This window comes from Jaculus jaculus, chromosome 2 (assembly GCF_020740685.1).
Source record: "Jaculus jaculus isolate mJacJac1 chromosome 2, mJacJac1.mat.Y.cur, whole genome shotgun sequence".
NCBI lineage: Eukaryota > Metazoa > Chordata > Mammalia > Rodentia > Dipodidae > Jaculus > Jaculus jaculus.
Window position 1 is genome coordinate 128,628,826 of NC_059103.1, and position 14,563 is coordinate 128,643,388.

Genomic DNA, 14,563 nt, shown 5'->3' on the forward strand with positions numbered 1-14,563 from the left:
TCTTACCTTAAAAAGAGAATTAAGAGTAGACTAACAAAATTAGGTTAACTCCCCCAGTCAACAACTAATATTATGAGAGAATCTACGTATAACAAAGTTTTCATATTTTAATAGATAACATATTATAAATTTCCACATGAAACTTTGAAGACAATATGTGTGTGTGGATGTATGTATGTATGCATATATATATATATATATATATATATATATATATATATATATATGTATATGTATACTTTGATACCACATAGCTTTCAAGGATGCATTCTATGTGAGACAACTCAAACAAGCTGTGGATTAGTTCATTGAGTTTTTTCATCTCTAACTGCATTAGACACTATATTTAAAGTTGGAAATGGAACCAAATTTTGGAGTTCCACATCTTCTGATGGATCATCTAAAATGACCTTTATACAGGAAAAAGTGTGAAAACTGGCATTTTTCCATGGTTAAAGCGAGTGAGTTTTCAAATGAATGGTGCAACTATTTTGTAAAGGGTGAGAATACTATGGGAGCAGATTATAGGCTGTTGCTCTCAATTTTGAATTCTTAAGTTTTAAAATTTTCTTAGCAATTAACTTGAGTTTTTTTTTTTTTAAATCTTGTCCTCTATGGACATTTTATGCCCATGTAGGGAACTTCCTTGCATTTAAGATAGCAGATAAAATATTATCACTTAAGACAGCTTCATCCTCATGAATTTGATCTATTGGAAGTCATTATTTGTCTCATTTTCTCATTGTGTACTCATTGTCACTTGGATATGAATTGGGATTTTAGAAGACTCTTCCTTCATAATGTTAGAGATGCAACCCAGTCCTACTCATGGTCACACAGATTTTCCTGTACTGCTTAGCTAAAATTCTGGTATTGGATATGCTGGTGATGATATTTTGTGTTAAGTATCATGGTTGGCTCTCTCATAATTATTCTTCACCTAGGAATTCTTTGGATTACAGATACCACCACCACCACCTTCCTGCATGACATGTTATCATCTATTCTGCCTGAATTAGTTGCTTGATTCCTTAAAGGTGGCAGACTTAAATAAGGCACATTAAAAATGGTGGATCTCTTAGTCAATAGCTCACTTGTTCTAGAGTCTCAGATTTGTGGGAGGGCCTACTCAGAGTGTTGGGAAAGAAGCTCTGAGGCCATCACAGCCACTTACACATACTGTATGCAATCACATCTGGATTAAAGTTATTTGGGAATCCTCCTTTGACTAAGCTTGCCCTTTTACAGTGTGATGGATCAGTAGATAGGGTATGACAATGTGTGGTAAGAGTGGTTTTTTTTTTGTTGTTGTTATGATGGATTTCTCCTATTTATTAGCATTTGTTGTATTTTCTATTAAATTTCAACAGTCTTTCTACCCTGGTTACAGACCTGCTCAGGAAAAGCTGTAAACAACATCTCTACATAAACTTCCATCAAAGTCACATAGCTTGTTCTCACCCAGTGATTACTTTCTCAGCTCAGACTTAGTGAAGGAGAAAACTTACTTTTATCATAATATAATAAATAAAAGACATTAGGTAATTAGTAGTGCTGGTATATTTCTAAAATACTAAACAATCAAACAATAAACTGTGAACTTAACCACATGAGTTCTTACACAGTTTCAAGACAGGAAAATTAGAGGTCTCAGCTACAGTCATTTTAATAATTACATTGGATCTGCATTATTTATTCACTATTACATGCTGAAGTGATTCAAGGTTGTACAATGCCTACAATCATTCCAAAGCAAGCATACCTTTTGTCTTCTTGATTCTGACTGCATTATATAATGCTTATAGATATTTCAATAGCTGAATTTACTTTGTATATTCCATGAAAGAACTATTCTCTTGGTTTCCAACCATATGAACGGACTTGATATGATCCCCTCCCTAGAAGGGAGAAAGTTACTCGTTCCTTTTTGGTGTAAATGCTTGCAAACCCATGGATGCTTTTGATTCCCTAGTAAATCCCTACTTCCCTCAGAGTCATCTTGGAGGACCCAGGAAGCCTAGAATGAAGTAGCTTGTAGAGACACAAAAGACAGCAAGAATGTCATTTCTCACAAAGGCTTCAAACTTGGGATGCTTTCTCTCTTTCTTTCTTTCTGGCTGTGTGGTTACTCACCTTTCACTCAGATTTATTCTTCACAGTGTGCTCTCCTTTTATTTCTTCCTCACTCTTGTTCCTTCTTAAGTGTTTCCTGAATGTTGTGAGAAGCATGCAGCTTGAGGAATTTTGGATAAATCAACTTTAGTTTTGCTTTCAGAGGTCATTTTCAGAATTAACTAAACCAGCTGAGAAACGAGAAGAACCTTTTAGGTACAAGATACATTGGTGCCTGTTTAGCTTTGATGCTTATATGAACTTTGGGGCAATTCTCTGTTGTATTGTATGAGGAAAGAAAGTTCTAAACTAGAATACATTTTCATCTATACCAATCAGAAATATGCATTGGCTTACTTTAATCTGCTACTAAATGAAAAGCAGGTTTGGCTTCATTCATTTCACTGTAAAAATGGAGTAAGAAAATATTCACACCAAGCATGAATTTCTTTTTTGCCAGCAAAAGCTAAAACATCAAAGAAAACCCTTTCAAATACTAACAAAATTACTTACAAACACCTATATTTATTATTTCATAAATAGGCGCAACAGGTTTCATAAAAAAAGATTAAATACAGACACAGCATGAAGAGACAATGAAACAGAGCCAATGATAAAGGTTATAATTAAGCTGTTTCCAATCTGTCTGCATCTAAGAAGATATCAGGTAAGCATTTGGCAGTTTTATACATAAAAGGACTTAGATGACATTTACTAATCATTACACAAAAAGTGATACAAAAAGCAATTTTTTTCTGCAGTACAAAATAAATGTGTTTGCGCTTCCCTTAACACTAGTTTATTTATTTATTTTTTTGTCTGATCAATGAGACAAAGCCAATTTGTTTTTAAATTAAAATCATTTGGGAATAGTTTTTCAAATATTTTGAAAATATAGAACTATTAGTCAGTTGTTTTTTTTAAAAATGAAGTAAAAATATGAATGTTTGCCAATTTAACCCCTCTGTGAAATCAATAAACTGGAGTGAGCCAGTTTCAAATTACATTTTAGCTACAAAAACATTCACATTTTATACTCTAGGAGAGTGTAACATAGATGCTATTTACAAACTTGCTATGACTGCTACATCAAGCCATTTAAAAAGTCTTTAGTAGTTCCATATAAACACCCATTATGAAAACCAATGGAAAACCCAGGACTGTCACCCGAGACATCTACTGTTGCTAAGGCAGTTACTAGAGCGCAGCACTTCACAGCAAAAACCAACATAAAATCGGAATGGTCCATATTTCCTTCAGGGAAGAAGAACAAGTTCATAAAGGATTAAAAAAATAATAAAGAAGCATGACTATTTCTTCCAGAGTGGGTGACCCACAAGCTCAAATGGTCCTAAGTGCTTAGCAACTTGTATTTTCTAATAAAATGGGGAACTGCCTTGCGTGGACAAAGCAAACTCTGGTGAAAAGACTTCCCTGAATTCATCAGTGGAAAGAAGAGATGTTGAAATTTTCAGGTGAGGTACAGCGCTTTATCCCTCTGCATGCCCCTGTGTGGAGAGAAAACAATTTCCAGTTATAAGAAAACTGGCACAGCAGATGCCAATGGAGGGTGAAAGGCTGAATTATTTCTTCTAGCTTGAGGGAAAGCTCTCAGAACAGAAGCTCGAAGGCGTTTGTTTGTTCTTGGAATGGCCAGATGGCTCTAAATTTTTTGGTTGGTACCTTCTCCCTTCCTGAACGTGAAACCCTCCCAGTTCATGAAGACTAACGTGTATGCTATGAGACTATTCACCACCAGGTGGCAATGGCGGGCCGCTTACCCACTACTGCAGTAGTCGTTATTCCAGTCCACCGGCTGTGGGGCAGGATTTCTGCACCCTGAGCGCACATACTCCATTGCTTGGGTGACGACTTGTGCGGCTGTAGATGTAGGGTTGATAATAGTCTGATAGTCGGGTTGAAGAGTAAATCCCTGAAAGGGGAAAGCAAGTCCACAATGAAGAATCACAGTTCCATTTTGAAGAAAAGCAGCCCGTATATTTGGATTTATCCATTCTCTGCAAGCTTGTAGACCCTGCTGCCTTGGCCTTTGCAGGAAGAACCTATGAGAAGGACCCAGACAACTTACAGACATAAAAGAAATACCCACAGCCTCATTATTCTTACCTTTCCTTCGTTTAACCACGTGTCAAAAGCCTTTAATTATACTCTTGAGCAGAGTTGAAAAACAATTTGAGGTACAGAAATGCCAACTCAATCAAAACGAAGGGCTTAAGTCTCGGAAAGTTTGTGTTGTCTACTCAACCTCAGGATACATTAATAGTTAAGCCCCAGAATATGCAACTGAATCTTTTGTGAGGGATTCAGGCAGCAGGTGGCCGAGTGTTTTATTAGACTACACCTATTCACATATTGTTCTTAAAACCCCCTTTCTTCATTCGGTCACAAAGGGACCATCTGCTTCTTTTTTATTTGTATTTCTCGCTCAGCTAAAAAATTTCAACCACAGCTTTTTATCAGTTGTTGGGCTAATATGTAGGGAAAGAGATGGAAAACAACTTGCCCTTGAAGCACATAGAGAGGGAAAAATGTGAAAACACTGCAAATATTTTTTAACTGAAAAGTCTATTAGCTAGTAAACAATAATGAGACTTTGGGAGGATTCTTTTAATTCACTAGTATGGGGAAGTGTTGACTTTAATTCCAGCAAAGCAATTCAAAAATTCAAGACAGAAACTCTGCAGTGTATTGCTACATGGTAAACAAAAAGAATGATACACAAAGATTTATCTTTAGCCTATCTGGTTAAAGTCAAGGGCAGCAGAAGCAAGCTTTCCTGGAAGTGGCCAAAATAAGCAATTAATCTCACGGATGACTGCAGCAGATTCCAGCCATGGCTTTTAACCATGGAGAAATCTGCGTTTTAAAATGTACCATACTCAGGGTCTGGAAAGATGTCTCATCAGTTAAGGTGCTTGCCTGCAAAGCTTAATGACCTGGGTTCAATTCCCCAGTACCAGATGCAGAAAGGGTATATACATCTCGAGTTCTTTTGTGTTGGCTGGAGGCCTTGGCACACCTATTTTTGTTCTAATTCTTTTTCTTTCTCTATTTCCTTGCAAATAAATAAATAAAATATTTTTAAAATGTACCATCCTCTATTTGCTTGCAAGCAGCATTTTAAGGCAGAAAGTAGCTTAGTATTTCCTTTTCTTAATCTCATTGGGATGAGCAGAAAGGTTATTCTTGACAAGGAAATTTACTCATGTGTGGTTTTTCCCTCCCACAGTGATTCTAAGATAACACCCATTATCCAATGTCCTTAGTCCTAATGTTGGCTTGGAGATATTTATTAATTTTCTATTCAAGTGATAGCCTGCAAGATGTTCATGTCCACTCTAATATAATTGTGTAGAAAGACAAAATTCAGAATGGCTGGAAAAGAGTTAGTGAAGGAGCAGACATAGGTGCAACCGCTTGGTTGACCTCATATAGACTTAAATAAATAGATTTCATAAATTAACAATTAGATTGCCTGAGTAGATGTCATTTGTAACCCAAACCATAAACATCTTCTAAAATGGAAGTGTGAAAGTGAAAGGGCTAGAGGGTTGTTGGATATTCTCTCCTTTCCTGCTGAAATCATCTTTCTCCCATCTTCTGAGATTTTCAACCTGAAATGAGCCCCACAGCCTCTGTAAAATGCCATCATTTTCTGTGCATGACCCTGTGATCACTGTTTGATGTACTGTGTGTTCTCAGGGCCTAGTCCACAGGAGAGGCTCAATAGATTATGCTTTCCAATGAATTGAGTTCAGACTTTGCTATGTAAGAAAGACGTGGGGAGCGTAAGCAAGTAAAATGCCAGGGATCCTTATCTTTTCAATGTGAAATTCTCCCTATTAGCTCTTTTTCATAATCGGACTTTACACAATTGACAAAATGTAACTAAAAGTAAAAAAGTATCAAAACAAATGAATAGTTGGAAAAAATCTTGAGTTAGCTGAAGGTATGAAAACATGGAAAAGCAAAACACACACAAGTTGTGGTGCCATTTATTCACTCAGTAGAAATAGGTTCTCTGCTTGAGTGAGACAATATCAGGAAACATTATTTTTTAAGTGACTGGCTTTAGATGAAAATCATGTGTTAACTACAAAGTTCAAAGATGGAAAGAAAGTACAGCTACCTTTGATATCTATATTTAAAAATTCAAGCTGGGCGTGGTGGCGCACACCTTTAATTCCAGCACTTGGGAGGCAGAGGTAGGAGGATCGCTGTGAGTTTGAGGCCACCCTGAGACTCCTTGGTGAATTCCAGGTCAGCCTGGGCTAGAGTGAGACCCTACCTCAAACCTCCCCCCCAAAAAAAAATCACGCTAAGTGCAACTAACCAAGGGAAAAAAAAATATGTTGAGGAACAGTATTTAACATTGTACTTTCAAATTAGAAAATAAAACATTCTTTTTTTTAAAATTAGTTTTCTATTCAGCAAATACAGGCAATTTGGTACCATTATTAGGCTCACTTGTGACCTACCCCTTCCCCATTGGCCCCTCCTTGTTGAGGTATATGGGTCATGCATTGTGGAGTTAGCCCACAGTTATTGGTGCGATAAATGTCTCTGCATATCCTGACCCAACATGTGGCTCTGAAGTTCTTTCCACTCCCTCTTCCGCAAAATTTCCCTGAGCCATGTTGGGTTCATTTTTGGTCTGTGAAGCATTCTTCTTAATACTGTATGAAGATATGCTGAGGTCAAATTTAGAGCTAAGTACAAATTTATTACTGATGTAAATAGGAAATAACAATGATGATATAATTTTTTGAAAGATGTTTGCTTAGTAGTCTAATTAAGCAAGGCTGAATATTTTGCATTTTAATGCTCAGCAGAAAAATCACCAACTGTTTTGTAGCATGCCTGGAATTTTAAATTTCATTTTCTGGTGCCAGATTGAAATAAAAATAGGAAACATGATAAAGATTAATTTGATGTCAGAAGGGACATTTGCTCTTTAATTAGATGTCTGTAGCCCTCATAGTTTTTCTCTGCCACCATAGCAAGTCCAAAAAACCCTTACAGCATGACCAAACGGTGATCCTCATAGCCACACTTTACTGGGAATTAATTTCATTTCCTGCCTGTCTGGAGAGGTATTTTCAACAGGCATCAATGTTTTTGTCTTCATGACTGATTTATTCATCAATCTCAATGTGATTTTTCTAAACCTTTAAATTATGCTGTAATCCTAAAGCAGCTGTTTATTACACAAGGAAATTGAAAATCTGTCTGTGATATCAGAGAAAGATTTTTTTTTCTTAAGGTTATAAAGGAAGTTGACAGATATTAATGATTTTTTTCTCTTGACCTCATTCTACAGTAAGAATGAGTTAGAAAAAAATGAAGAAAACTGGACCAAAAAAAACAGGTCTAATGTATAAAATATTCTTCTAAATATATGAAACTACTATTCCCAGTAGACTGAACAATCATTTTTGTAGGAAACACTCATTTTCAAAAGGATAATAAAATAGATTAGTAATGAGATATGAGATATTCTTTAAAAAAACAGTAGCCATTAGTTTTCTTTTCTTTCCTTGTCCTCTTTTTGGAACTTGGAAATAGGTGTGTACCTTCTTAAACTAAGGAACAAATATTTGGATGATGAATCAAATAGATCAAATTTTACTTATACCTGGGGTCTGAATCTACAGGCTAAAATCTCACTGGTGACAAGAACACATTGTGTCCCCAACACATTGCTAGGATTGAAGCCAATTACTATCCATGGTGACAGACTTGACATTGGTTTGAGGATCATCCTCTGGCTGGAGCTGCCAATCTCTGTAACTTGCAGGATCCTGTTTCACCTACCTGCCCATGGCTCCAACCTGGTCCCCTCCACCTCTCAGTGCTAACCTGCTTCCTTCCATCTCCCTGGAGCACAGGCTCTTCCTCAGCTTGGTGTCCAGCCCAAGTCTCTTTTTTTTCCTTAATTATTTTATTAGAATGCAATGAATTAGGCTTCATTATGGAGCTTTGTTTTTCTTTTTCTATTTTTTTTTTTTTTAAGGTAGGGTCTTCTTCTAGCCCAGTCTGACCTTGAATGCACTACATATTCTCAGGCTAGCCTGGAATTCACACGATCCTTCTTCTTCCACCTCCTGAGTGTTGGCACCTCCTCAGTGCTGGGATTAAAGGTGTGCACTGCCACGCACGACTTAAAAAAAACTCTTTTTTCTTGACAATTTTCATACACGTACATAATGTATTTTGATCATAATCCATTATCAATATGGTGTTTTCAAATATATTTATTTCCTTTACTTTCTCTTTCCTCTTTTCCCCACCTCATTTCCCCTTCCCCCAGCCTCTTTTATATAATGGCTGATCTTTGCTGGCCTGTCTCACACCACCCACTTCTCAGTCTTTGCAGGCTGCCTACTCTCCAATCCCTCAGGTCTCTGCCAGGCCTTGAGAGGGGCTTGATCACTCTTCCTAGCTAAAGGCTCTGCCCTTCTTCCATGACACTGTGCGCTGTCTTTTCCTTTTCTTTTTCCTAAAGGATATCTGTTCTTTGCCATCTTATTATCACCCCTCCATGGGGGTGGGGTCTCCTTCCCTGTGCTCCTTTGTCATTTATTTCCCAGGACCTCAACAGTGCCTGGCACTTGGGAGGGTTCACAGAAAATATTTTGAGTGGGCTGGAGAGATGGCTTAGCAGTTAAGCGCTTGCCTGTGAAGCCTAAGGACCCCGGTTTGAGGCCTAAGGACCCCGGTTCGAGGCTCGATTCCACAGGACCCACCTTAGCCAGATGCACAAGGGGGCGCATGCATCTGGAGTTCCTTTGCAGTGGCTGGAAGCTGTGGCGCGCCCATTCGCTCGTGCGCTCTCTCTCTCTCTCTCTCTACCTCCTTATCTCTGTCTGTCACTCTCAAATAAATAAATAAAAATAAACAAAAAAGGAAATATTTTGAGTTATTCAAATTTTTAGACACTGAATGAATTAAGCTGCTACAACCTTATCTTTAATTGCTTCTAATAGTATGAGCAAGGTTTTGGTAAAAGTGATTTGGGTTAGTGTCGCTCTTGTAGCTACTTACTTTCCATTCTGAGTCCTGTCATTTTATCTGTTTCTTTTTAAGAAAAAAAAAATCATTTGGGGGCTAGAGAGATGGTTCAGTGGTTAAGGCACTTAGCTGCAAAGCCTAATAATCTGGATTTGAATACCCAAATAAAACCAGATGCACAGGGGGGCACGTGCATCTGCAGTTCATTTGCAAAGGCTAGAGGCTCTGGCATGCCCATATTCTCTTTCTCTCTGTTTTCATCTGTGCTTTCAAATAAATAAAAAAGTTAAAAATTATTTATTTGCAATGAGAGATGAGAGATGAGAGAGAGAGAGAGAGAGAGAGAGAGAGAGAGAGAGAGAGAGAGAGAGAGAATGAGAATGAATGAAAATGGATGCACCAGGGCCTCTTGCCACTGCAAATAAATTCCAGACACATGCACCACTTTCACTTTTTGCATCTGGCTTTATGTGCATACCCGGGAATGAAACTCAGGACAATAGCCTTTGCAAGTAAGTGCCTTTAACTGCTAAGCCATCAACCCAGCCCAGTGGGTTTATTAAGAGTATAAATTAGCTTCTACCACTAGATAAGTTTTGGAATGCATTAACAAAACTGACTTAAAGACTGAGACCTTGTCAAATGCAATGTGGTTTTTTCCCCTATCCCCCTACCTCCATTCAGTTGAGATTCTGTATCAAAAGAAAAATCTCTTGAATTTTTACATCTGGTCTGTTATAATTCTGATGCGTTAGAAAACTGTTCAGGATCAGAGCTACCACATGTAAGCTATTAGCATGAATAGAAAATGGAGAAATTTCTGTCTGAACAAATTAGGAAAAACTCCTCTCTGGACACAGCTCTGGCCCTAGCTTAGGGTAGAACTGTGCCTTTGGTATTCTTCCTTCCTGGAAACAGCAGCTGAACTACATACAATAGAGTGATTAACACAGGCTCTGAGCCCTGTACATCGACTACTGGTCAACGTGATGCTTCTCAACGAATTCATTCTTCATGCGACACTATTGGACTAAAATGGAGTGGCATCCAAGAGCATTTCATGGAAATAAACACAGCTGTAACTAGAGCCAGAGGTTAGAAACTGCACCTCCCTACCCTGGAAGTCTTCTTCCTAATAAAGAAGAGTCAACATGGCTTTCTCAAGAGTAGGTAGGAAACTCAGACATATATGCCTTCCGAACCAAAGATGACTTCAATGAGGAGATAAATTCCTTTGCTCTTCATAATATTTTGATTTTAGAAGTAACTAGGATTTAAAGACCTTCAAAATTCTTGAGACACAGGCTTTGTGATACAAAGTCATTCATTTCCTGTAGTAATGACTGAGGCTGAGAGGCAGCCAACTAGGCATTGAAGATTTCTGGCTCTGATTTGTGAAGAGACCTGGTTTGAATCCCAGTGCCCACCTTGGAGGTTCTTTATTCTAAGTGCCAATCCTCTATTACTTGATCTGTCCAATAAAGATAATACTCACTCCTGCACTCTTAAGTTTTCTGGGAATTAAAGATGAGATAAAATATTAAGGTTTGCTGTAGTAAGCTCTAAGAAATCTGCCTATAATGATCATAATAAAAATTTGAGACTACCTATATTTGGCTTCTCTTTCTGTCTCCTTACCCTCTCCTTTTGCCACAGAAACTATAAATTTCAATTATGCAAACAGCTAGATATGAAGTCTAAGGGAGATTATGTTTGCATATTTATTCATAATTCTGAGGATGAAAGAATAATTAGATAACAGAGTGATAGTTGAATTTTCTATAATTTGCAGTTTTTATTTTTATTTTCTTTAAAATAAGTTGGTCTTTTTTGTCATGTTTTTATGAGAGAGTGAAAGCAAGAGTGTCAGTGTGTGTGTGTGTGTGAGAGAGAGAGAGAAAGAAAGAAAGAAATCTATGCTCCATGGCCTCTAGCCCTTGCAAACTCTAGATGCATGCACCACTTTGTGCATCTGGCTTATCGTGGGTACTGGGGAATTGAACCTGGGTCCTTGGGCTTTGCAGGCAAACACCTTACCTGCTAAGCCATCTCTCTAGCCCTTTATTTTTATATTCTAAAATGAGAATTTTAGGATTTTTGAATACTTTAGGTTTTGTTAAGTTTATGTATTATATAGTAAGATACTGTATTAGTTATCATTGCAGGGACAAAATACCTGACAGAAATCAGATTGGGGAAGGAAGGATTTATTTCAGTTTACTGTTCTAGCATTCAGTCCATCATTGCTGGGAAGGCATGGTGTCAGGAGCTTGAGGTAGCAGTCACATTCAACATAGACAGGTAACAGACAGTAACGGGCCAGCTCTCAGCTAGCTCTTTCCTTTTCATAAAGACCAGAGTCTGGTGCTGCGCACAGTTAGGGTTGGTCCTCCTACCTCAGTTAACCTAGTCATGATTATTCCTCACAGATGATTGTAGGTCCAATAAGGTTAAGAATCAATATAGTACAACATAGCTCCTATTAATTTTGAAATCACACCAAAATAGAAAAGGAAAAGTTGACAGAAAAGCTAAGACTTCACAGAAACTATTTAAATACTCAAGGAGAGAGTAGAAAGGCTACCAAAATTCCTGTGTTTTCTACCTTCTCCAGAGGCTATTTATCCATTTTTATCACTCTTGCACATTTACACCTTCATTTGCAGTACTGAGGATCAAACCCAGGGCCTGACACAAGCTGGTCAAGTGCTCTATCCCCCCAGCACACCCCAATATCCATGTTGAAGTTAAACACCAGACAGAATGTTCAGTTCTGAGGATTTTTAGTGTTCCATCAAATTTGGTATTGAACTGACTTTCATTTTCCAGAAGTTATGGAACTCACAAGATGCTCCAGTCAAGAAACTGTGGTTTCCAAATAACATTTAAATAAATTATACATCTCTATTCCAACAAGATCTGCAGTACATGTGGCATCTTAAAATGACATATGCACACCACTGGGGAAAAAGGAAAAAACAGAAAAATGAAAAGGGCATTAAAAGGCAAAATCAGATGGATATGATAGAAAGATACCTGTCTGGACAGAAGCCACATCCATGGCCAGGGTGGGATGGCTCTGCACCAACTACCACTTGTAAATTATGTTTCCCAGGAAGTAGGTATCTTGTTGCATACCTGCGTTTTCCCTCCACATCAATAGAAGTACACACCTCCTCCCCTTCATCAGGTGACAAACTGGTGCCCCAATCCTTCAGGAGGACACTTACTTGTTGCATGGTGGGCGAGTGTAAGGCAGACTGGACCTGCATGGGCAGCTGGCTCCCGATGGGCTGCTGCATGGTGAGCGGCTGGTGCTGCTGCACACTCAGATGCTGGTGGAGGGGTGGGCTGATCTGCAGGGGAGGTGGTGGGGACACAGCCATGTTGGCTATGGAGACAGTCACTGGCATTTGGTTATTCGGCTTGGGTGCTATGTTTCTGGGGAGGCTTGGATGCATGGCCGTGAGGTGAGGGTTCATTGCTGGCTGTTGGTGATAATGAGAGCTTAGGTACAGAGCTGAGTGGGCCTGGGTGGGCCCGTGGAACACTGAAGGCTTTGAGTTGATCAGCTGGGGTGGCTGAGATGGCTTCACATCCACAGGTTCACTGTAGCTCTGTAGAGGGGACACAGGAGAGTGCTGAGAGACAAAGGGATCAAGACAATGAGTTTCCTCACCAAGTTTCATGTGAACCAACACTCACCTGTCTGGGGCTCTTATTTAAGGATCTCCCCATTGTTATTTAGAACATAATGTACAGAACACTGATTTTAGTTCTCTTTCATGAAATCTAAAGAATCTGTAATAGCATTTTACTCCTTTGCCAAAATGCCAAGCTCTTGCTTACTGACTATTCTCATCCAAAGATAGAGAAAAAAGTGGAGGAGGAGAGGACACACCATCACCCTATTGGGAAACAGTGCCACTCACTTTCAAAGTAAGTCACTTCTGTAGCTCTCCTATTGATTATATATGGTTAATTCTTCCCTTTTGTGTTCTCAAAGAGCATTGACTTAGATATTTGCAAAAAGAAAACAAATCTGGTTGATGGTATTGCTGTGGAAGAGTTCTAAAATACCTTTTCAAAGTCATAGGAAGTCACATTAGTATGTCTTCAAAGGACCATGAAGATATCTTGCTTTTTTCTTTTAAAGAAGTTTGTGATAAATTGTCCCTCTTAATGAAGTAGATAAAAATACTCCTTCTTAGAAATTTTAGACTCCATCATAAATTACTGTAATTTGGTCCTAATTTTTCCACAACTTCATATGGTCATTTCCTAATATCCTTTTAATTGGCTTAAAAACCAGACATTTCAGTGGAAGCTGAAGAATATCATTACCTCCTGGGCACAAACTTTTTGCAGAGAGGCAGAGATTGCCAAGTGGGGAGGGTGAACCAGCGGAAGGGAAAATGCTACTGGAGAAAACTCTTTGTCAATGGGTCTTGAGTATTGTCCTGCACTCTCACCCGGCAGCCCCCATGTGGCTTACAGGGTCACTTGTTTCTTTCAGCACTGTGGGACCCTTGTGCCTGTACTGGCCTTAGTGTCTCTCTTGCTTGGGCCTTACCACCTGCTATCTACAACCCGCTCATGGAGGAATCCACACCAACCTGTAGCACAGTTAGCAGTGCATGTGTTCCCAGGAGTGCAGGAAAATTCAATGAAACCCATAGCAAGAATGGTGTCCATATGTGTTCTGGATTCTTTGGTTTTCCCTACTGTGATGGGGTGATTCTCTACTTCATTAATATGGCTTATAAAAAGGACACACGCCAAATATATACATGTGTGAAAATAATAGTATGAAATAATGAACCTACCCCAAACACACACACATGCCAAACCATTGTGATCTGGGGTCCTTTGATAATGATACTATGCAATGCAGCATCTATCAGAAGGAATATCCAACGGATCCCTCCAAAAGCCCCTTCCACCAGAGTCTTCTCACTGGGACATTGTTTTTCTGTATCAGTGTTGATGCAGCCTTGTGAAATAGGAATACATGCATAGATTTCCTGTCTTCTGAATTAACATTAAGATGCCAAAAAGGTGTGCTAAAAGTTTGTACAAGGAGACTGAACACCAAACTTTATTAAACATAGTTCCTAAAAAGTACTTTCAGTTAAAGAAAGTTTTCTGTAGATGTTTTTTGTTTTGTTCTTGCTTTCAAAATTCAATCTTATTGTTGTGTAAAACACTTAATTCATGGAAAAGCTCAAGTACATTAATTCAAGCTGGTAAACAGTGGCACTTGCTACTAAAAAGGACATGAATTACAACCCACCTGCTCTGAGAAGATGATGTGTTTATTACGTGTTTGTCATCTGCAAAAGTGTTTGATTTTGCTGGGCGTGGTGGCACATACCTTTAATCCCAGCACTAGAGAGGCAGGGGTAGGAAGATCACTGAG

At 38.6% G+C, this 14,563-nt stretch overlaps 1 protein-coding gene across 2 annotated transcripts in view; it reads right to left on the reverse strand.

The window, feature by feature from the left end:
- Window positions 1-1,641: 1,641 nt before the first annotated feature.
- The window catches only part of Tox (thymocyte selection associated high mobility group box), a 319,367-nt gene continuing 306,445 nt past the window's right edge, over window positions 1,642-14,563 (reverse strand). Inside the window, exons 7-9 of one of the 2 annotated variants that reach the window (XM_045144132.1) lie at window positions 12,375-12,785; window positions 3,894-4,045; window positions 1,642-3,620 (exon numbers count right to left, since the gene is read on the reverse strand). In XM_045144132.1, the coding sequence (XP_045000067.1) occupies window positions 3,584-3,620; window positions 3,894-4,045; window positions 12,375-12,785 (600 nt within the window). In that variant the 3' untranslated portion in view covers window positions 1,642-3,583. The remainder of the gene's footprint in view (window positions 3,621-3,893; window positions 4,046-12,374; window positions 12,786-14,563) is intronic. The other variant, XM_004653334.3, reaches the window with a different exon arrangement.